This window comes from Struthio camelus, chromosome 3, assembly GCF_040807025.1.
Source record: "Struthio camelus isolate bStrCam1 chromosome 3, bStrCam1.hap1, whole genome shotgun sequence".
Taxonomy (NCBI): domain Eukaryota; kingdom Metazoa; phylum Chordata; class Aves; order Struthioniformes; family Struthionidae; genus Struthio; species Struthio camelus.
The window spans coordinates 18,582,126-18,606,620 of NC_090944.1; the positions used below are offsets into that span (position 1 = coordinate 18,582,126).

Here is a 24,495-nt window from a genome sequence, read left to right on the forward strand (position 1 = left end):
CACTTTCTGAGAGCATCACCTGTGCTCGTGCACGGGGAGAGGAGTTTTCCATCAAGCAAAATGAAGGCGTTTGTGATTTGAGGTGCTCTGTTTTGCTTTATACTAGCTGTAATCAACTGCCCCTTTCTCTGAGGATCAGCTCTAGACGGGAACTCATCCTGCGCTGCTGTACATAGGCAATCCCTGCAGTCGTCACAGGGATGTCACCTGGTGACAAGAGCAAAAGGCAGCTTTGTAATAGTGCCTGAGAATAAAAGTATATTCCTAAAAATGTAGGTCGAGGTTATGTCTAGACTGGGAAATTGCACAAAAAGGCGTCACCCACGAACACCCCTGTGTGTCCCGATCCTTGTCCACCTGGACTCAAATTAACGCTGACGGATGTAACCCCGCTGGGTTGGACCGCACTGCATGGGGGTTTAATCTGATCGCGCTCGTTCTCCCACAGCAAACGTTAATTCCTCTCGGCCATCCCCTCCCCGCGCCCCCACGGCCAGGCGGCGCCTCCGAGGGCTCGGCCGCCCCGGCCGCGGGCGGGGGGCGCCCGCCGGCCCGGCACGTCCCGCCCCGCTCCCCCCGCCCGGCTCCCCGGCGCCACCGGCGCGGCTCCGCGCACCGCCGCTCCGCCGGCTGCAGCGCGCACAGACCCCGGGCGGCTCCGCGCAGCCCCCGGGCGCCGGCGGCGGCCGTGCTGGAGCCGGCGGGGCGGCTGGCGCTGGCGGCGGTGCCGGCGGCGGTGCCGATGCCGGTGCCGGTGCCGGTGCCGGCGCTGGCGGAGCGGCTGGCCGTGCTGCCGGCGCGGCTGCTGGCGCTGCCCTGGCCGGCGCTGCTGCTGGGCGCGGCGGCGGCGGCGCTGCTGGCCCTGCGGGGGCTGCGCCGCGCCCGGGCCGCGCCGGGGCCGCGCCGGGGCCGCGCCGGCGGCCAGGAGGCGCAGCAGCAGCAGCAGGAGGAGGAGGAGGAGGAGGAAGGCGCGGGGGCTGGAGGCCGCGGGGCCGCGGCGCTGCCGGGCCGGCCGCCGGAGCGGCACAGGCGCCCGGCGCAGGTAAGGGCGGCGGGGCCGCGCCGGCAGCTGCTGTCCCGGGAGAGGCTCCCCGTCCCCCTCCCCAGACCACTGCCCCCTCCCCAAACACCCCTCCCCAGACCCCATCTGTCCGCCCCGCTTGCCCTCCCCGGTCCCTATCGTGTCTCTTCTACAGCATTAGCACAATATACTGGCAGCTGACATTTCCTCTGCATCGGGGCTGCCTGATTGTGCGACCGGAGCGGCGCGGTGGCTGTGGCAACTGCACATGCTGGGAGTATATGTTGGGGGTTTTGGCATGATGCGCTGTAGTGAAGTTTGCGTATGATGTTCTCGCTGTTGGTTGTGTCTCTTTGGCTTGCTGTAAATTACGCACAGCGGAAAATCTCAGCGTAAATCACAGAAAACAGTTTGGCTTTAGACTGTGGAAAGTGAAGCAGGCTCACAGGAGAAAACACGGAACGCAAAGGAAGTGTGTATTTACGATTCGTACATCATCAACGTTTCTGAACGTGCCTACCTGTTACTGGTATCTTCTCGGTGCTTAATTCTGAGAAAGATGGAAACTAAATGAATTGGCAGGGTTTTTTAGGTGGGCCTATACAAAAATATATTTTTGTCCTTCATGTGCCACACTTGCCATCATAACCTTAGTTTTCAGGGGTTTATTACTTCATCATGGAATTTACCTCCATATTCACTTTTTGTTGTATCATAATTATATTTTAAGTAGTTTATTTCGAACTGGGTTTTATTTTCTCTTTCATAAATGGGAATAGAATCCTGCCACAACAGCATATGTATTTTTTAATTGGTAAAAAGCAATTAGATTATAAAGTAATCTTAATGGAGCTGTCTGTGTCAATGAGCAAAGAGGGATTTCCAGTAACAAGTCTAACACTGTTTTATTATCATTAGTACTGGATAACTGGACTTGGCTGTAGAATGAAAATTAAAATTTTCAGAGCCACTGATTACTGAGGGACAGAAAGGGGTGTAGATCTATGTTACTGTCAGATGCAGGCCCTGTGCTGTAGTGATAGCTGAGGTTATAAATTCAAGCTGAAGATGCTGACTTGAATAGATGTTTTCTGGTCAGGGATGCTGCTCCTCACAGCCTGGAATAACAGAGAGCAAAGGAGAGGAGGAAGAGAGAAACTGAAGAGATAGATTTGTTTACAGTCGTCTCTGCAGTTTCTATCATTAATCTCATCTTTTCGCACACTGAGCTGATTCCTGCTCCTTGGGGGACTTCAGCAGTTGCATTTACACTGAGTAGTGCCAGCCTCTGTGTGAGACCCGCTAATCACGGTACGAATGCAAAGGAGGCAAAATGTGGTCCTAAGGAGGTGGAGGATGAGAAGAGGAAGAGCAAGAAAAATAACATAGAAGATGCTAAAGAAAAATAATCTGGGGAAAACATCTCACATGCTGAAATGAAAAAATTCAGGCTTGTTCTCCCATGACAGTATTCTGCCCTTTCCCTTCCTTGTGAATCTCTTTTGTTTTCTTTTCTCCATCCTTTTCTCCATGGCTGCTTGTCATTGCCTTTTATGTTATCTCTGTCTTTGGAACATCATATCCTTGAGGCAAAAACTTTATCTCCTTATGTAAGTGTAAAACACGGCATGCTGCTTTGGCGCTTGGCTGAAACAAGAAAGCCAAAGCAGCAGAAACACCTTTAATATGCTGAAATTCGCATATGAAAATCTCCACCAAGACAGCATCAGAGATACTATTAACTACAAAGTATTCCATTCATAGACACGGCCAACAGCGTAAACCCGAGCCCGCAGATATTACGGGATGGGAGCCCCTTTAGTATATGCCGAGGTACGAGGTACGAAGCCAAGAGATAAAATGCCTCTAGTGCTCAGGTGTGTTGATATAGCCTGGCAGTCAAACATCTGCATATCCGGGAGTGCTGGGAAAGTCGAGATTTTAATTAAAAAAGAAACAAGGCAGTTAATTATTTTTTCAGTTGGGGAAGGTGTGTTCACCAGTGATCCCCAGCACCTGCCCCACGGGTGGGCTGCGAGACTGCCTTTCCTCTGCCGTGGCTGCAGAGCGATGCCCCCTGTGCTGCCAGACCCTCCTTCCCGTGGCACATCCCTAACCCCTCCACGGCAAGAGGCAGCCGGGGCCAGTCCCGGTGCCCTCCTGGAATTCCTGTCTGGAATTCCTTCCCGAAATTCTGCCCAGTTTGAATTTCTGCCGCAGCCCTTGTGAAATCGGTGTGCTGTACAAGCTTGGCTCCAATGCATGCATGGCCTCAACTCAGTCCTGCTTTTGAAGGTGATCTCATTGTGCATCATGCCTCGCAGGTTGCACTCTTGTCACGTGCACAAAAAAATTAGCCAGAAATGGTGATGGAGGGTTTAGTCTTTTCCAGCGTAGTCTTTTCCCTAATACAGAGTCTTTTAGGAAACGTTTACAAGACTTGCCAGCAGCCTTCTGATCTGAACTAGATTGCTGTTGGGTTTGGGGGCTTTGGTTTTATTCAAAGTTTTCTAGGTTGTTCTGCAAATTGATCAGTTCAAAAGAAGACTTTTTTTTTTGTGCAATGGGATGTCATCTTCCTTAGGCAACTTGTAAAAATATGTACCAACTAATACATCCCCAAAGGAATCTTTCTGCTTTTTAGAAGTGTCTTTATAAATTGCAGATACTTTTTGCCTCTGGCAGGGATGGTTTAACAGCTCCAGAACTAGAGATCAATTCTCTCAGCACCAGAGATATGGAAATAGACCTTTTCTCCTACCTGTCTAGATTATGTGGTACTCTTCCTGCCAATGAAACACAGTTGCACAATTATTTTCATATAGCTATCTTGCGTGAGAATTGATTTCATAAACACCCTGGAAGGTGTTTGGGTTTTGTAATCGCCTCTTTAAAATAAAATCTTGATCCCTTGTTGAAATGTTGCTCTAATTTAATTAGAGTAGCACATCTCAGGAAATGGATTTCTTCATCCCTCCTTCCAGCAGAGGTTTTAATCCGCTAATGCTGGGGAAACACTTCTGTCTTTCCCCAGACATCTCACCAGCCGATGGGTGCAGCTGAGCTGTAGCAGATACATGTCACCTCCCTGTACTCATATGCTGCATATGACCTCTCATGTATCCAGAAAGGCTGGCAGCTGGAGGATATGCAACGTAAGGATCACCATCTTAGGGCTTGTTCTCTTATTTGTCTCTTGGAATTGTCTTCGAGTATGAATGGAGACAACTGCGGTTCTGGTTCTCGCTGCTCATCAGCTTGTATTTGTTACCTGTTAGTGCTCCGGGCTTCCTATAGGCACCTCATCATCCCTGGGAAGTGCAGAGGAGCGCATTTCTGTGCAGGTGGCCCAGATGCTTTCCAAGGTTTCGTGGGGCATCCATCCAACGAGAGTGCCACCTCTCTCTTTCCTCTGCCAACCTCCCTAAAATAAGTGAAAAAATTCCCGGTGCTTATTTCCCATACACGGAAAATTCTGTCTATTCACGGTGTGTCTTTCCCATGTTGCCCTTTCCAACAGACTCTTTTCCTGCAGGGAACTCATTTCTCCAAATGATTTTGACAGGGAAAGCTTTATATTAATGCATAGTGACCTATTAATAATAAGAGGGTTCATATTTACAGCATAGATCACAAACTAAGATCCTGCCTTCTTTTCCCTCCCCTTTCCAAAGATATATTTATATATGAATGGTGACTGGGGTTGACCCAAAGAAGTGCCTTTCTCTTCTTCTGTCAGGCATGAAGAGCCTGTTTCCTTCGCTAAGGAACGCAACATGTCCCTGTGGCTTCCCATCTTCACCTCAGTGGAAATTGCTACTGTGTTATCCTTTCTCTAGCTATTAGGATGGAGCGAGTGATTTCTTTTGAAGTTAGTGCCTTCCTGCCTCTCTGGTGGCCTCTTGCTTTGCCCAAAAATCAGCATCTCTCTCCTCTCAAATGAGGGCTCGTCTTTTCCCACTGACCTGGTTGCCACTGTTTGGGGACATGTCTTGCAGGCTAAAGTCTGTCACCGGGACGGTACCCTGTGGCAAAGCCAGACTGGCCAGAACATCTGCCTCCAGTTATGAAAAACTGATTCGGAATAAATGCCGCACATACTGTTTTGTTTCCCATCGTGTTTGTCATGCTGGTTGCTCACTGTCTGCGGATGAGGCAATCCGAGCAGGATACTTGGACTGCGACTGAGCCTGTGCCTCTGTGCAGGTGAGAGGAAAACCCGTTTTCCCCAAGCCAGTAGCAGGCTGCAAACAATATCATGAACATCCTCATTACAGTGGTCTGTCTTGCCAGCAAGAGAAGATGCTGAGGGAAATGAAGACTTCCCACATGGCTTTTAGCTTGTTGAAGGTTTACTGAGGAAGCTGAAGAGTGCAGTGGTATCTTGTTCAGTAACACAGCATGCTTCAGTGAGGTTCAGCTAGTGCCCTGAAAATCGTTTTTTTTCTAATTTTTTTTCTTTTTTAGTTCATATTGGTGTTACTTTTGCTGTTCTAGTGTAGCCTTCTGGCCTAAGGCCACCACATTTATCTCCCTACCTAACATAAGGTGAAAAAAAAAAGTTTTTGCACTGGGAATGAGTGCTAGGAAAGTATTTCTTAAATCTGGAAATGTTTTTTTGTTCAGAGACACCCCCCCCCCCCCGCCAGAATGGGCTAGTTTTGCTTTCTTTCATATCCGGTGTCCAACCGACTTAATTTAAGTTTTCTGAAACTAGTAGCCTAAAACAAAAAGTCTCTGAATTTTTGTTCTCAAGCAATTTCTCTGATTTCCAATGTGTGAAGCACATAATAGCTCCCATTTGGTTTCATATGCTGAGTTCATTTTGTGCTAGTGTCCCTCTGCTGGGGAAACCTTTGCATGCCTTCTTATGGAAGGCAATTTTAAGCACTTTCTCTAAGCAGGGCCAAGGGCTGTTAATGAGGCCAAAGATGTGTTCCTATAGTTTTTTAATTAAACCTGTAACCAGTTGGTGACGCTGAGATTTGAAAGTGGGCTTTCTGGTCTGACAGAGACTTATACAGTGATTTTGGAAAACTGATTAGTCTTATGAAACTATTGAAATGCACAAAGATAAGCATACAGGGGTACAGTTTTATAGCTTTGAACATGTGGTTTATCTTTTCATGGCTAAAGCCATTGTTTTTTAACATTTGAGTTCTATCATTATGCCTTCTTTCTCTGTGACTGTATTTAGAACTATGCTAACAGCATAAAATAAATTAAGCACTCACACAAAAGAATAAAGGTTTCAGAGCAATTATCAAAAATATAACACTAGGTTACATAAAAGGGAAAAAAAAGGCAGGAGGGGTGGAAATCCTTTTCCACTGGGTCACAAACCAAACGGTCTTGAACTAAAAATAATCTTTCTATTGTTCTACAGAATGTGAGTACAAATTAATATGCTAAGTCGGATTTCACTAAAAGTCCTGATTATATTTCTCTGCGTATATGTAACGTTTTGGGGATTGCACTGATGATTTTGAACAATCACTTAATTCAGTGGGTCTAGGTGTCTTCTCCCTGTACAAAGCCACATTTTTCATGAAGGGAAAACGAAACCCTGGCAAAATTCATTTCTTTTAAAAAAATGAAAAATCATTTTTTCTTTTGAAATGACCAAACTGGATGATAAAGAGGCATGACTAACCCAGTATCCTAACGGCTTCAGAGAGGAAGAAAAGGGTAGAAGGGGTTCCCCAGTCATATAGCCAGCTTCCTGGGCAAAAAGGGGCTGGGTAAAGGCAGGATTTAATACAAAAGGTCAGGCTAGAGTAATACTTTTCTACTGAAAGGAAGGAGAACTCAGTAAAATTACTTGGTGATGAAAGGAAGGGAGATGCTGTTGTTATAGAAGGATAGCAGAGAAGCAGCAGATATTTCACGTTTGAAAGAAGAACATCACCTAAGTGGGTGGCTATTTGGTGATCATCAGTCAGTGGTCAGATTTGGTGGTTTTTTTTGCACTCAGCAGCTCATTAGGAAGGAAATAACAATGTTCTAGAGTCCCAGGTGAGTATGTAGGGCTTGAGAGCTAGTGGGTCAGCCTAAAGACCTCTGTGATGTAGGAAATGACTGTCAACAGTATATTTTTAACCTCTTAGTCAGTGATGGAGAGAGAGAGGGATCTTTACCTTCCAGATGCAATATCACTTAAGTATGAAATGTGCTCGTCCAGCAAAAGTATATAATAGTCAGATTGGCAGAACATTAAGAGAAAGAGTAATTTTTTCCAGCTTCTCGTTTGCAGTCATTTATAAGGAGAGAAGGTCCCAGAGCAAGATCCTGCCCTGGCTGAGACCGCTCTGTCAGAGCAAGCGTAGGTTGGATCTTTCCTAATTCTCTGTTGCACTCAGCATTTTCCCTCTGGGGTTTTTTTCTCACTCTGTGAGGGCTCCGTACAGCCTCAGGCTGTGGTCAACATATGGCAATTTGGGAGCGGAAGACAGAGCATTTCCTTAATCTGTGACACTTCCTAGTCTCTCTATGTGCAGTCCACCATGCCTGCAGAGGCATCTCAATGGAAAGAGAGATGAATCAGTGGTGGGATGCCTTTTATCCTGTGTGCGTCTGAGCGAAGGCAAAAAATACGTCCTTCCTTGTAAATTAGTGCTGCAGATGCTGTTACTGATGGTGTCGGTCTTGCAGAAACCAGCTGAACTTGGGAACTCCGTCTGCAACGTTGCAATGCAAGTCCATTTACAACGTGGTGAAGGCTTCGTTATGAGAAGTGGGCTATCACCAGCATTTGTTGCGAATGGGAAAGAATATTGTGCTTATATGTCTTGCGACTTCCCCAAATCATCCCTTCTCATGCTCATCCTGTAAAATTGAACTTGGCTAAAATCCTATGCCATATAATGACATGGGTTTTCACACCAAAAAAAGCCTTCCGCCCCCAACACGTTTTAAATGGCACAGGATCTGTTATTCACTAAGATGCGATCTTTTTATATTTTCACACATTTCATCAGATAAAAACATATCCTGAGAAAGAAGGAAGATTAGTGTAAGTTCAAGATCTACTGTGTCTAAGAGGTTTGATTTTTAACCAAAATTCCCCTTACTTTTCATTTTATGGTGTACATCCTATGTGAGAACCTGATGCCATCCCTTCAGCAGGCAGAGTGGATTTCTTTCCCTCGAGTCGAGCAGACTAGGGAAGGTGGTCTATTTTGTGGTAGGGTTTATGGAATGCCTCTAGTAAATGAATCTGAAAATCTCAAAAGAGAGATGACTGCCTGTGGGAAAAATCAGAGATGGCCTTGGTAAATATCACAAAACGTTGTTTTTTAACACAGAACTTGTATTTTCTCTAGTGAATTTTGAGAAGCATATGGATGTGAGCATACCAAATGACAGCTAAGGGAGCCAGAAGAGATGTGAATCACTTGTTATGTTTTATATTTAGCTTTTATGTTGGAATTGATAGAACTACTGATGTAATTGGGCAGAGATTTGGTTCCCATTACTATGATATTTTAACGGAAGATCCAGAAATTGTGTTGCATGTCACTGTGTTCACAGAGCGGTGTGCTGTAAAATCCGGAATCTCTGGGCTCCTTACAGTAACTGCAGTGGGTTGATCTCCAGCCTGCTGGGTCCTGCTGGACCACCAAGAGCTTGTAGCTAGGCAGGGTTTCCAAGAAGCTAAGGTGAATACAGGCAACTCCAGGGGTGAAGGGTTTGCCCACGTGTGGGTGCGTATCCCGCTGCATTTAGCATACAGCTCAAATTAGACCTTTCTGAGTCTTGTGAAAAGTAGCTCTAGAGTCTCCATAGTCTTTACAATACTAAGGAGCTAAGCAGTAACAGGCTGGAGGACTGCAGCCCTACCAAGTTCATGGGGACAGGCGAGGGAATTGCCCACAGGGTTTTCTTTATGAGGTCCAGGTTGACCTGCGAGAGGCTGTAGTTAATCTCACAGCGATGGGTCCAGCACAAAGCATTGCAGAAGCATAAAGGAATTAACATTTTTATCTGGTAGTAAGCAGTCATTGCAAACTTCAGCGGAGATAATTTTCTACTTAAATTTGGTGTCAAAGAAATTAAGCTGCTTCATTTCTCAGAGGAAGTAGCTTCAAGCCCCAGCTGTGTTTCAGAGTGCCTTTGGGAGAAGGTACGAAAACTTGTTGCTCTGCAAAATAGTTTAATTGTACTCCTGTGCAGTGTAAGAGCTGTAATCTCACCCATGGCTGGGCAGGGGGCTCTAAGTCTTTGTCTCTGCTTTTGTGGGTCCCCATAGCCCAAGGGCACATGGCCATCCAGTGAGCCTCTTTTTTAAAAAACAGATTTTAGCTTTCCTGAGGTATCATAGACTGTTTTGCAGAGTGCGCAGATTTCTATCCCTCTTCCTATTTTTTTATTAATTGCAACTACAATTCTCCAGTCCGATAAGCCATTATCTGTGACAGAGTAGAGTGTGTACCACTCCTCAGCAGCTGCATCTCTCACTTAGATGCCATGTCCCAGAGGAAGAGCCGCCCCAAGTCTTCTCACACATTGAAGGGGAAACAAATTCTCATGTTATTCCTCTGGCCTCTGTTGGGAATGTGCATGCACTGGATAATGCTTTGACAGAGCACTTCTCATAGATACCAGGTGACTTCTTCATTAGCCCCTGAACTCTGATGCACATCTTTCCTCTCCCCACCCAGGTGGAGGCTCTGAGGGCCTCCGCCTTAGGAGGAATAAGTTGGATTTGAATTAGAACAGGTTTTTGTATATGTGAATAAATTCTGCCACAGCATCTTTGAGGACAGAAGTGACTAGTGAGGGATGGGGAAGAGGAGTAGAGGGCAGAGAAGAGAAGCAGTCTTCTACTTACCAAGGGGACTGCAGACACCTGAAGTCCCTTCCTTACCAGCTTTTGTGGCAATGTGTGCTGTGTCATGACGCAGAGGGGACAGCTCTAGGCTGCAGCAGGGATGTCCCTTCCTAGAGGACGTGATGAGCGCATGGCCCATTTGTGTGCTGCCTCTGCCCTTTACCTGTAGCATATCGCTGTGGTCTCTCTGCTGCCCCCGGTGCAGCATTGGTGGATTGACCGGGATCAAGCTGACGGCCTGTATCAGGCTCACTGGTATGAGTTTTGGGTTCTGCTCAGCAGCCCTACATCTGATCAAGGTGTAGGAGACCTGATCAGTGTTGAACACGGATTGCATTGGACAGGGAAGGCATGAAAAAGAGAAGTGCTGCTACACTGAGCAGTGTTCTCCAGTTGGGAGAAGTGCCTGTATGTAGGAGGGGGGTCAATGTTGTGTTGGGTGCTGCTGACTCTCCGTAAGGTGTAGTGGGCCTTGCTAACACAGTCCTTGCTGTCCAAGGTGCAGGTTTGCAACCTTCCCACCTCTATACCTGAAGTTTGGTGATAGCCAGTGAGTTCTGAGATTGCCAAGACATGAATCAAACTGTAGTCTTAAAAGTCCGTACACTTTCATGTTTCACTCTGTAGGATCCAGGGAGGATGAAAGCTATTATTTTAGCAGGCCAGATAGATAGACTTAAGAGGGAACATAAAGTCCACTCCAAGCAGTGAACAAGAATTAAAATAAGCCTTCTTGTGTCTATGCTGTTTTTTTAAGACAGGCTTATGCTATTGGAAAAGCAACTTTGATCCTTGGCAAATCTTCAGATAAAGCACAAATATGTCTGCTTTGGAATAAATCTATGGAGAGTTTCTGGATTTACATTCATAAAGGTTTAGCTAACACTAATTAATTTGGAATAAATTAATTCAACTTAGAACAAGGCCATAAACTGTAGCTGAGATTGTTTTGGGGTTATTTGGCTCTGTCTTTCAGCCAGATCATAAGCGTTACGGGAATGTATTAAAGGAATTATGTGCATATACTTATATATATACATGAACACACATATTCCATAATGCACCTTTTTACTTTCCATCTTCCAGGTGCCAGTGAACGGTCAGCTTGTAACATCAGCCAGCATCAGAGAGAAAAAGCTCCTCAAGGTACCAGTAGTAATTTTAGAGCTTATATCATGTCTTTCAAAAGACACTTGTTTTAAGCACGTTTCTTATTTGTTGACCCTTTTGTTCCAACTCATTGCTCCCTTTGCTGGAGAACTTAAGAGCTGACGTAGGAACATAAGACCAAGTGACTCTCTAGTATGGTCATGTCATGGTGCTTGTTACCCTGGCCACAAGTGGGACGGTCTCATAGTCTAAGCCCAGAAGTGGAGTCTGGGAGCTCCTGCATTTGAATTCCAGCTCTGATATGGGACATTTCTTTGAGTCTGGACAAAGGTTTTATCCTAGGCCTTGCAAATGCATACTGGTATGGAAGAAAGTGTCCATGCTTTATAGCCACTCTGCCCTTCCATGTGAGGAGCTGCCCAGGCTAGACAGGAAACTTATTTGTGGCAGGATGTATCCTGCCTTACAAAAGTCAAGAACTACTACATTAAAGCTAAGTCATTCAAACTTGAAGGCTTAAAGTGAGCTCTGCAATCTCACCAAACCATATGGAAATTGCATGAGCTACTGCTACACCCTTTCAGGCCAGTGTGAATTACAGATATGTAGTCTCCCTCAAAAATAGGCTGTTCTATGTCATAGGATTTTTTGTTGTTGTTGTTAAGCGTAAACGGGGCCTTAGCTCCTGATTTCAGCTTTTTCGGTTGTAAAGGGAGTAAATAATTTCCAGTTTTCCTCCGTTAAAGTCTTCGTAATGATGAATGCAAATCTTACTATAGAGCAGGTACCTGAATTACAATATGGGTTTTCTAACCTTGCGGATAAGTCTAATTTTGTAGGCCAAAAGCCATAACATCCTTCAGTTTGGGGTTTGCAATAAAATCTGCTCAGGAAGACTCTTGCACCCATTTAAAGAGCCCACTGACTAAGTGGTCTTTCTCAGAGTACCATTGTATCATTTTCATTTCAGAACAATTACCCTGATTCTTTTTCTCTTCTTGATGACATGTAAGAAATACCTGTTTTACCTTTGTGGCATGACTCTGACCTGCATCTCTGGTATACGCTCTAGCCTAAGAGGAAGAAGAAAGCCCAGTGCTCAGAAAAGGGAGTGTCAAAAGACCTGCTTTCTGTGGAAAAAGACAGACTGCAAGAGGAGGAAGGTAACAAAAGTTCTAGTTGTTTTGTTTGCTTGTTTATATTGCCAAAAAAGAACATAGGATGAAATATCTTAAAGGAGAGGTATTCTCTGATATTTTAGTGTTTTATGTTCTTGTAAAAGCCCAGAGGTCTGTTCTGTACCAGGGTCTTGTCTTTCTGCTTTTACTCTTTGCTTGTGGCTTCTGCAGTGCCGATACCCTGGAGCTATGGTCTCCCTGGGCAGCCTTTCCTTGGGCTCATGACTGAGGAGTGTAAAAGCACTGTGATAATGTACGGCCGATTTCTAGCACATCCGTGAGCAGAGCCAAGAGCTTTGGTTACAAGTAAATCTGTAAGGCAATCTGAGCAAGGCTAGCAAGGCTCAAGCAACCATAATTTCATTGGAAAATGCGTCGCATCACATTCCTCCCTACCCGCCTCCCCTCACCAAGGGTCATAGTGGAAACCATAGCATGAAACCTAAGCTTTCCTAGGCTGAGAAGATTATAATGTGATCGATGTGGTGGTGAGAGCAAGAGAAGCCCCTACAGTTGTTGGATCAGAGTCCTTCGTGTGGATGCTTGTGTCAGCAGCAGAGAGCGCAAGGAGAGAAAATGGGAAACGACAGAGACGATCTTCAAAACGATGTGCAATTTTTTGGATGGATGAGTTGGCTGAACTGTTCCAGGCTTTATTCAGGGATGTTTGGAGAACAAAGATGTCTGTCTCAGCAAAATCAGGGGACTGCTTTTTTATATATATACATACACATATATGTGTGTGTTTGTGTGTTTGTGTGTGTGTGTGTTGTGTGTGTGTAAATAAAACATTTGTGCCAGTGTGTGTGTGTGTGTGTGTGTGTGTGTGTGTGTGTATAAATAAACCGTTTGTGCCAGTCCCTCCTATGACTTCCCCAGTGTCATGGAGCATGTGGTTAAAGGCAGAACATGGCCCAGGCGATATAAATGAATGTATGCGGAAATCAGCTGCTTTGCCGGGGGGCAGGACACATGACAGAAAGGTTTGTGACAGGGATTTCTTACGTAGCGCAGCCGGCGTTTCTGCGCGGAGCTGCAGAGAGGGCAGATCTGCAGGCTGGGGAGGTGGGAGCCTGCGCCTGGCCGTGGCCCCTCTCGGTGCTGCAGTGCCGCTTGCACAGCCCCGGTCAGAAAGGACAGTTCCTTGCCTGCTAAATAATATGAGCAGCAGAGGAAGTTTCTTGTTAACTTATAACGAGTCATGGGGAACTTTGCTCTTCGTTGCAGGAGTTTGGCAGACCAAGATCAGCAGCCGAGAAAAGAGACACTTAAGGAAGGAACGGCTGAAACAAAAAGGTAAATCTACAAAACACTTCAGTTTACAGACACAGTCTGGCTGGGCTTGTCGCCTCTTCTGACTTCCCAAAGTCTTTCTACTTACTCAATTCACCATTAGGCGGCAAAATCTTTGCGCTCTTTTAGGCTGCTGACTTAGGAAAAAGGTTTGGGAGCTTTGGCTTTTACTCCAGGCTTTCATTAAAACACATGGTGTTACCCAAGGGACTTTGAAAACAAATGGCCATTACATCCGAGATCTGCTAAAGATATGCTGTAATGTGGATCGCTTACTTTTGCGAGGCTTAACAAAAGATGTTTTCCAACAACTGATATATGAAAACCTGCATAATTTACCCAGTTCCAAAAAGGTTCTTAAATCTAGAGCTACCTACAGTAAACAGCTCTAAAAGGGGGATACACTCTTATCCTAATGAAGTAAAATAAAACAATGCTTTGTACTCACACATGTTTCCGCTGGGGATTTCAGAGTGTCTGCCATGCACTTATGCCTACATGAATTTCTACTGATTATGTTACTATAACTGCTATATAAAAGCAGGCCATGAAATCAATGCATTTGGAAATGTCTTGATAATTTAATTATCTGTGATAAAGCTATTAATATAATAGAGAAAGGCATGAAATTTAAAAGCTGAGATAGTAGTTTGGAATTGGGGCACAGAGCTAGATAAATATGGATACGTGTGGTCTGCCTGCAATAAGACAGTATCTTAAGATGTCCTCAAGTGCTTTTCTAAAATTGAAGATCAGAGCAAGTAAGCAGCAAATTTTGATCTAAAAATATACAGACATTTTCAGACCGCTTTCTTGCTATTATTTAGATTATATAAATCAAGAGCTGACTGTCTATATGACAGTCTCTAAGGGCCTAAGGTGCTGAAGTCTCTGCTTGCCTTCCAGCGAAGTGTCTAGGCCCCCATTTAGCCTGGTTCCTATAAGTTGGCCTGTTGACATCAGTGGTGCCAGCTGCATGCGTTAAGTACATGGTTACCCCTACGCATGCGCGTGCCAAAGTGCTTTGCTGGCCTGGGGTACAAGTGTCCCACAGCAGCAAGGCGTAGTTGAACTATCAGAAGTCACTGGTGCAATTCAGGAGCCCGAGTTAGGCAGCAGGCTGAACTAGGTGATCATGATGGTCCTTTTTAGCATTAATATTTACAGAGCAGTGAAATGTGCTCTTGCTGCTTCCAGGGTGAAGCCTTAGCGCAGCTGAGCGTCAGCTGCTGTTTCCCAGCAGGGAACAAGCAGCAGCAGCAGCAGAAGCAGCACCAGCAGCAGCAGCAGCAGCGTCAAGCTGTATGGAGTGCAGTCAATGCCGGCAGTGGTCCTCTCCCCACCAGAGCCCCAGGGAAATGCTGTGCTTTTCCAAAGGCTGGAGTTGTAAAGTGCTCTGGGAGTCCTCCAGAACAAAAGACGTTGGAGATAATTATCGTTATTTATAATATGGGTACGCCCAAGCACTGATTGCTCTAGCAGCCTTGAACTACCAACATCCAAGAGGTTTACTTTCCTTTTCCCCAGAGGGTGGAGATCCTGCTGTTTACTTTCTCTCCCTTTGCTTCTGTGGCTCCTCAGCTGGCTTTCAAGGCCTTGAGTCATTCTCACAGTCAGGAAGGGGCGCCTAAGGTCTCCTGTGGTGCTGCGTCATCTCCTGTAGGAGTCATTGCCAGACTGCGGGATGCCCTCCTTCTCCTACGGGTTTCATGTTTGCTGCTTTTGGTGTCCCTGCCCAGGGCACTGCTTTACTGTGCTTGCAACTGTAAATATTTTTGGTTGGAATCTAGCCATTGCATCTGATGGGTTTCGGTCAGGGTTTGCTCTACTCTTTCTCCTGTATAAACTCTCAGTTTTCATTAAAAATAGCAATAATACCGTGGTAATGTTTATTCCCCAGAAGACCCCAGCAGAGCATCACGAGGTAACTCTGTGGTCGAGTGGGAGGAGAAGGGGACAGTGTGGCCACGCACAGCGAGCGGGGCGGAGGACACCAGTGGCCGTGGGAAAGGCAGCCTTGTTGCAAAGGCAGAGTGTGGGACTGCGCTGAAGACCTCAGAAGAATCTGTGCCCTCCTGGTCAGAAGAGGATGTTTTTTGCAATGTAGGTGAGTGCCTACGTTCAAGCAGCCCAAGTGAGAGCACTGCAGAGCTAAAGTTTATTGAATTACCATGTTCAGCAGAATAGGTTAGCTCAGATATTCCCACTGACGTTCGTCCTGGTATAAATATACACACACGGTTGTCCACCCTCTTCACTGAACCCTGTTAGCTGTGACTTACTTTCTAGCATGATGGCAATGTGAAAAGAAATAGGGGTATTAAATGCAGGAATTTCTTCTGTGCGGCAGACTACCTGGTGGGTGTAAGTTGTTTTCTGCCCACGAGTATTTAGTATTATTCCCAGCAGGGGAATAGTTCAAAGTGGTCTGTTCGTGTCAGTGCTCTGTTTTACCTACAGAGTTTGCCCAGCTTCCTCGCTGATTGCCCCATGTTGGTATCCGAACAAGTTCATTTAGCACAACCCTTGACTGTGCTGCTGGGACATTGTCTGTGTAACCTAGGCAGGAAGTGGGAAACTGCAGCTCTGAAAATTCAGACTCCTTTAAAGCAATGAAGAGACAGATTGCCAGGCCATTAGGCTGAAGATTAGGAGATACTGATTTTAGCCCTGTCACTCTTATCTGGAGTTTTAGATGAGTTTTCATTTTTCATCATTGTTTAATTTTTATGGCAGAGCCATATCTGATGTATTTCTACTGTGAGGGATACCACAGATCCTAGAGCAACACAAATAGTTCATAAATAGGCAGAAACTTTGACCTGTGATATCTTTCTGGACTCTTTTTTGAACCTCTGGGTGGCTGAAAGTGGTTAATACTGCTTTTTGGTTAATTCTCACAAGCATCCGATTTTCATTAAGCTTCATGATTAGATTGGTCAGTATATAAGGCCATATGGTGACTCACCTTCAGTAGCAGTAATCCAGGTAGAAACTACTTTCACCAGCTGTGAAAATGACATTGTATTTTGGATTACTGTTTGCTTGTTTTTTTAAATACAGGTACATGGGATATTGCAGAAGTGAAATCCCGTCCTGTGACCTTTGGGACTTTTTCAGAGCTGTCCAGGGAGTTAGGTGAGCGGTCTGTCTTTGCTTCCCTCTGACTTTTTCTTCAACTTTCATAGGTACTTGAAGATTTAAAAGTATGCTATCATTGCTCATGTGTTGGTCTTTTCCCTTTAAGCCATACTTCATTAATCACGTTACCTTTCAGAGCATGGTCACATTTGCAGTCTTATGCACCAGCATTTTGGGGAGTGATGTCAGAATGTTTTGTTGAACACTTTCCAAGCTGTTGCCTCATCTCGCTATGAATAAAGTAAAATATTGCCCCCACAGCAAATTCTTTTTCTGTTAGGTTTTCTCACACAATGAGATTTCTTGTATGTTCCGATGACCAACAAATTCAGGGAATTTGCTGCCTTCCTCAGTGTGAGATGCCGAGGCTGGAGAGGCCCCGTGAGAGAATGCCCAGCCAGCAGCTTCCTCTTCTGCAGTTAGGGAGTTTCAGCTCGAGCCTGCCAGCGCATGGCCCAGAGAAGGAAAAAGTGTTTCCTGGTTTTGCACTGGTCTGCAGCCTTGTTTCTGCTTTCTGCTTTGCCTCTCTGCAGTTGTCAGGACTTTTCACTGTGCGGCTCTGAGTGCTCCTGTAGTGATAGTGCGTGTTGCCAGCAAACACTGCCTTGCTACTGAGTGCTCGCAGGAGGGATGCGTGTGTAGAGGGCTGGTCTATACAGTCTACTGAATATTTCCAAAAGCTTGTTCATATGTTCTCTGCCTACCAGAACCTCAGATTGAATTCAGCTGGCAGTCTGCGTGTCTGATGAATGCAGAATCTGGACCTGAATGTTTTAGGAATGCTAAAAGCAAGCACAGGTACATACACACATTCATGCGCCAAGCATAGGTTGCGTGGTGCAAGCTAGAGCACTGAAACGCTATGCTAAAGCCAGACGTTACCCTCCATATAATGCCTGCCATATTTAATCATCTATTTTCCAACACTGCATCAAAGAATTGAAGCAGTTCCTAATGTATTCAACAGAGAGACGTACTCAGCAGAGAAGTATTTGTTCACATCTGCATTTATGCAGCAAAGAATCAAGCTGATAGAGCAAAACTGCATAAACAAAGGACTTCTTTAGGTGAAAAGAAGAAAGGAAAAATCACGCAGATATGAAAAGAAGTCTGCTAGTCTGTTATGCACAGATCTTGTAAGGGGATAGATGAATCCTATGGTTTGCTTTAGCTGTTGAAAATAATCATCCAGAAAACTTTAACCCTTTTTTTTTCTCCCAGCTTTCTCTCATCTGTATTCTTCCTTTCAGCAATGCATTTGGTAATTATGGCTCCAGCTGAATTTCTGTTAAAATGAGTAGATGCTTTCTCACTGAAGTCACAGGGAGTCGAATTGGGCTTCGTTAGATGTGGCTTTTGTTCTACAGGAGTTGTAACTCCCATTTGACATCTCCAACAGCCATTTGTCAGAGATTACCAGTCTGAATATTGCTAGCGTTAGCACTCCTGAGTGGGGTGTTACAATAACAACTTACGCATGTAGTGTCCTTGTTCAGCCTTCTTTAATAAATCCCCTGTGATGAGCAGCATGGATTAATGTGTGACTTAACTTGCATAACATCCAGGCATCATGACATAACTTGCAGATAAAGGCATGATTGATTGGTTTTAATAATGTCATTGCCTTTTAGCTTTTGTTTTTATTTTTTATTAAAATATTTGCTTTTCCTGTTTGCAGATAATGTGAAGAGCAAATCATCTGAGGATAGCCCTTCCAGACACTGTTGGAAGGCCAGCGCGCCTTTCCTCACGGCAGATGATGTATGGCAGGGGCACGGTATGACTGTTTGTCCATTGTATGTTGAAAAATGAGCATAGTAACGCTGATATCTTTCTCAGTCTGTTTTCTAAGCCTCAAAAATCAGAGGCCACTTTCCACAGGGCTTATTCACACAAGGTTGGCAGAGGTAAGGGTGAAATTCAGTTTAGGCCTGATTTTAGGCAGACTCCCAGAACTGCTGCAAACTCAGCTGGAGCCGTAGGCGCCCTGCATGGGACCCATGAGAATGGTGAGAATTTAAGTTTTATTTAGGTTTTTACTTAAGCAGTGGCAAAAAAGGGATGATGAAGATACAGTCTTGTTCAGTACATACATATTGCCTGTTGAAGTGTCAGTAGAGCTTCTGGACACTGAGACCAGCCAAAGTGGGTCCATCTAAAGGCTCCTCCAGCCTGGTCTCTTGTCTCCTATGGTTGCCCGTAGCAGAGGCTGGCAGATAAGCATAGGAGCAGGGCAAGCACAGAGCGATCCCCCCTCTCGTGTCCCTCCCTGCACCCAGCAGAGAGGGGCTCAGGGCCCTCCTGAGCCAGAGGCAACAACACGGGTTCTGTGTTTCAAAACACACGTGTTAGCAATCATCTGAGATTACTAAATTTTCAAAACAAATTCAAAGCGACGCTTGGTTTTCATAACTGGTGCACTGTGTTTCTCTCTCTCACGTCGCTGAGCGGGGAAGGTGGAACCGTGTGGCCTGTTTCCAGCCCGCTCCCAGCGCGGGCGCTGCAGGGTTGCATGGCGTTGCACGCTTGGCTGGGGCCACGTGGGGAAGAGCGCTTGGCAGGACATGGTGCTGTTAAACCAACATGTGCTTTTGTCAAAACGTAAAATGTCCTCTGTAAAGACTGAGAAGTGGCATGCTGTTAGCGCCCTTTGAGACCTCCAGAAAGCCAGGCTTTGTTGAAGCAAAGGACAAAATCCCAGTGGACTGTGGTGGACAGCTTTTCAGCCGTTTTATGTCTGATAATGTTTAGTTTTACTTCTTAAATCCGTTCAAAAGGCCCATGTAGATCCTGAGTGGCTGGAATGATTTGGCATGAACAGTGTGGGTATTAGATGGCCTTTTCTCTTGACCTTTTGGTCAGGATCAAGTGCAGTATCTATTTATACCCCTGTTGTTGGGATGCCCTACCCTGCTCTTGCAGGAAGGATAGCTCGCAAGCTGAGCAGACCCCTTCTCACTCCAACTGTTCTGATTATCTTAGCTAAAGCAGTAATTGAATGCAGAGAGGGAAAAAAAGGCTGCACTCCTCTTGTGTCTCTGCCTAGCAGCAGTTGCGATTCTGCAGCAGACCATTGGAGGATTTTATAAATAACATAGTTTGCTTAAAAAAAAAAAAAGGAAAACGGCAAGCATTCCCCATGCTTAGCGCTCTGTTTGTTTACCTCCAAGGAACTGCTCGTGAGTGCCAGGCCCTTTGTAACTCCTGAGCACACGCTCCTCTGTGCTGGGAGCAGGGAGGTGATGTACGTAGGTCTCTAGCCGTATTTCCTTGCATTGTATTTGGCACGTCACACACGGCATGCTCTGAATTTGATCCGCCGTTGGAAAGTCAAGCAGAGCTCCGTGTTCTCGGTAGGATGGACCATGGCTATCTGACAGCAGGATGCGTAGAAGCAAATTCGACAGCTTGCTCTTGCAAATGTCTAAGCAGAAGCATTTTGACTGAAAGCAGAAATGGAAGGTTTTCTGCCTACGTTAGCAGCTTTCTTCTTAGTGGTAGTAGGTTTTTCCTTTGAATCACTCAGCCTTGATATCGATGCAGAGGGGAGTGTCACTAACGCGTTTTCCCTGAATTTAGATGAGGTAATGGTTGGCATTAAGGTTTGTGCTGCAGGCAGAATTCACTCTTTCACAGTTAAACAAGGCCTGTTAGCTCTTGCAGTTCTGCGAACTAAAAAATGCCATTTATAACCTGCATAGGAGCAGGGGTAATTTTATCAAATCCAGATCAGTACACTTAATGAGTTCCTTTGTTTCCGGGACAGGGCTGTGCAGAACAAGGAGCTCGGAGGCTGGACGCCTGCCTTGGCCACGGGCTCCCTTGTCAGGCGTGGGCCAGCTCTCCCTCCCCCTCAGGTTATCTTTTTGTGAAGCACTGGTAATAATAACAGCCTAATTCACAGACGGTTTGAGGCTTAAATTTCGTTGCAGTTGAATACATATATATATATATACGGAGAGAGAGAAGGGGAGGAGAGAGAGAGAGGTAGCAATTAGGAAATTGGAGATCGCTGTGATATGAGAGTATTTAAGAGACTGATAAATCAGGCCAGTTTCAAAACTACGAGGTTGACTTTAATGATCCATACTGCCAAGGGTTGATTCTTAACCATTACCGCATCTGGAGTGCTGTGTCCAGTTCTGGGCTCCCTAGTACATGAAAGACTTGGATATACTGGAGTGAGTCTAGAGCAGGGCCACAAAGATGATGAAAGGACTGGAGTATTTCACATATAAGGAGAGGCTGAGAGAGCTGGGACTGCTCAGCCTGAAGAAGAGAAGGCTCAGGAGGATCCGATCGCTATCTAAAAATGCCTGATGGAGGGAGTAAAGAAGACAGAGCCAGACTCTCCTCAGTGGTGCCTAGTGAAAGGACAAGAGGCAATGGGCCAAAATTGAAATACAGGAAACTGCATTTAACATAAGAAAACACATTTTTACTGTGATGGTGGTCAAACACTGGCACAGGTTGTACAGTGAGTTGTGGAGTTTCCATCCTTGGAGATATTCAAAACCAGACTGGACATGGCCCTGGACAACCTGCTCTAGTTGACCCTGCTTTGAGCAGGAGGTTAGACTAGATGGTGTCCTAAGGTGCCTTCCAAACTTAACCATTCTGTGAGTCTGCATCTATGATCAGTCATTGTCTCTACATATTCAAACATGTATCAAACAGTCCTTAGCCCTCTTATCTTAAATTAGCTAGGAATTGATGCCACCTGGTTTGTGCTGATGGCTGTGGTCCTGGATGGTCCCAGTTATGGAGGTCAAGGTGGCCAGGCTCAAGAGCTCTTCATAAGGGAAGAGGGCACCAAAGGAGGCGGCTTCTTTTTTTCCCATTTTTCCCGGTTCATCATTTGTGTTTGTATGCTTTTCATCCTTGCCATAAAAAGAAAAGAAGGGGGTGGAGGTGTATCTCCTCTGCTTCTGGCGTAATTCATCCTATTTTTAGGATGAGGACTTGTTCTGGTTTCTCCCGGCATCTTTCTTGTTTGTTCTGCACGGTTATTCTGGTTCTACCAGCCATCTCTCCCACCTGCTCTACGTCCATTGTTCCTACCTTGCCGGTTTTACTGCTTGTGTGTGTTTTCTAGCACTGCCTTTGTACAACTATACCACAAGTCTCCCCCTGTCCTTTTGGTTATATATTATTTATGCACTTACGCTTAGCTGTGTCTCAAAACGCTTATACATTGTGGCTGGTTATGCTGTTAATAGTTTTACAACATTACAAAATGCATAAATTGTACAGTGTCACTGACTGAGCTATTTTAGAGTAATTATATCTGGTTTCAAGGCGAGCAAATATTAATTTTATCGTGTGCTTCTACTTACGGGTGCAACAGGCTTCTGCTTCGGAGACAGCACGGGACGCAGCCTGTGTGGCTGCTTCTCTGGCAGGGCTGTCTCAGGAACCTATGTTCTGCAGCATAAATGCAGCATTTCTCGTTACCACGAGGGTTGTCCTTTCACCTGTAACCTGGCATTTTCCCAGTGAATCCGCTTTGGTTGCTGAGGCAGGTTTTCCCTGGGACCTTCAGAAAGCTCCTGTGTCTCATGACTCCCTTCCTTCATTCGGTCCTGAAGTTAAACTGAATTGTAATTGTTTGGTTTCATGGGAATAAGCAGCTTTCATTTGGATTAAAAGAAGTCTTTAGTCTGGGATTTATTTGATACTTTTGCATCCGCTGAATTATTCCAAAGGAAGGTGCCAAATGAGGGAATCCTCCACCTGGATGTTGGTAGCAATAAATTTTATCAGTATCACATTAATGTAAGTTATAGACTGGAAATTGTTGTCTGCACTGAACGGATTCCAGTTGCTCTACAAGCTGAGCAAGGGTCTGGGTTACTACCTTGCTCACTACACAGCCACCCACCCTTTGCAAAGGGACTGATTCTTCTGCAGCTTCTACAGAAGAACTCAACACCATGAATAGTATGCGCTGTACTGAGGATTTTGCTCTGCAGGAGGAAGGGCTCCTCTCCCTTAGCTTTCTGCAGACCGCATTCAGGTAAAGCATGGCAAAAAGGCTTCTTGGTAACTTAGGATCCAAAGCTACAACTCTAGAGTTGAAAATTTTTAACCCTCTTTTTCCAATTGACTCTTGGTGACACTGAGTGATTTTTGTTGCAATACTTTCTTGCTGCTTTGTCCATGCCAGATAATTAGGTTCAGTCCATAAGGTACCCTAGCTCCACTCCCCTTCTGCCAGTGTAGGAACCTGCTGACCATCCCCCTTTGGCCAAACCCCACTGCTGCGGGGCCTCAGTGCCTGTGCCGCCTCACCCATCCTTCCACCTCCCAGGGCAACCAGCTGCTTGCTTGCGTTGCTGGGGACCAGGGCCTTTGGGTGCTCTGTCCCAGGAGGGATTTGGATTAAATCCAAATCTGTATTCTGCTTCCTGGCAGCATCCGTGATTTCTGAGGATACCCTCAGGCTAGTGCTCTTCAGGATCTTAAAGCATTTTAATGATGCAGGGTGTGTGAAAATCACTTTAACCCTGACACACACACGCAGAGTGGGATGTGTTTGCTGTCCAAAGGGAACAGAGAGGTACAGCTTTGGCCAGGTGAGTCTGCTGGAGGATCGAGGTGAGCTGCCAGCAAGAACCTGCCTGGAAATGGGACTTAATAGTACTGCTTTTGTAAAAATGACCAACAGGAATTCTCAGGGTGTTGGTCTATAGACGAGCTGGAAGAGAGAACCTCCTTCAGCGCTAAATCCACCAGATGATCAGAGTTTTCCTGTCTCCCAGGAAGAGTACTTACTTGCTGAATGGCCCATTCCTTTTCTTACAGTATTCACGGTCTTCTGCCATTGAAGAAGCCACTAACCAGTTTTAGCCTGCGAGATCATTTATTACCCAAGGAGGACCTCTTGCTAATTTAAAAATATTAGATGTTATTTGAAGTACAAAGCCATTCCAGGAGAGGTCACCATAGCTGGAAGGGAAATATGCTATAGAACAGGAAAGGTTTTAAACCAGAGGTCTAGGATAAGTATATTTAATCAAATCCAGGAAGTTATAAAGAATTGTGTAGTGCACTTCATTTTACTCTGGGTTGCATTTAAACTCCTCTGTGACATAATGCTTGACACAAGGCAGAGTCACTGCTGCCTTCCTGAGGCTCATGCTTACCCACAGGACTAGGGTAAGCATTAATATAAGCCAATTGCAGGAAATTAGCCATTAAAACTACTTTATGCTTAAAAATAAATACATCAACTCACTGTTTGAAAGATCAGAACTCAAGTAAATAAGTGAAAATGACATTGGTGGCCTCCAGGATGTGTTCCTTAAGGGGCAGTCTGTTTTTCGTGCATACTCTTAGTTTCCCCTCACACGAGGACCCACCGGCAGAGCTGCAGCCCAGGATGGACTGTGATTCCTGAATTATTCTTAGAGCTATTTCCCAATTTCCTGCCTAATTTTGTGTACCCTCCTGTGAGCTAGAACGTGCCTCCTCTCTAGTAGTAGCAGCATAAACAAATATTACCCCTTCGTTTGCTGCCGCAGCTCACTTGTGGTATATTAGCACTGACGTGGAGCGCGCCCAGCAAGGGCCATGGAGGTGGGACTTGCTGCATCCTTGCCCTTGCTTTCCTGATGGGGCTCTGAGCTGATCACAGATATGCGGTAGAAAGTATGTGTTGGTATTGCCTTAAACCACTACAGCTCCATTCTCCTGAATTTGTGAGTCAGGACCATATGTAACCTAACCGAGGAGATACCACCACCAAAGCTTTTGGGTGGTGGTATCTCATACCACAATTTAGATGAACTGGTCTGCACACATCCAAGTGCCTAAAACACTTAGACTGTAATTTTATCGGGCAACATATTAGAAAACACTTGTTCCTATCCCTTGTGAAGAAGGAAAAAAATACTGCCTATATATAGGGGATGGGTTTTAAA

General features: G+C 45.4%; 1 protein-coding gene across 1 annotated transcript in view; it reads left to right on the top strand.

Moving 5' to 3' along the window:
* The first annotated feature begins 742 nt into the window (after positions 1–742).
* Positions 743–24,495, top strand: part of LOC104149980 (protein LYRIC-like) — a 30,302-nt gene continuing 6,549 nt past the window's right edge. Inside the window, exons 1-7 of the mRNA XM_068936399.1 lie at positions 743–1,042; positions 10,938–10,997; positions 12,034–12,124; positions 13,367–13,435; positions 15,333–15,539; positions 16,496–16,570; positions 18,252–18,350. Of these exons, the coding sequence (XP_068792500.1) occupies positions 743–1,042; positions 10,938–10,997; positions 12,034–12,124; positions 13,367–13,435; positions 15,333–15,539; positions 16,496–16,570; positions 18,252–18,350 (901 nt within the window). The remainder of the gene's footprint in view (positions 1,043–10,937; positions 10,998–12,033; positions 12,125–13,366; positions 13,436–15,332; positions 15,540–16,495; positions 16,571–18,251; positions 18,351–24,495) is intronic.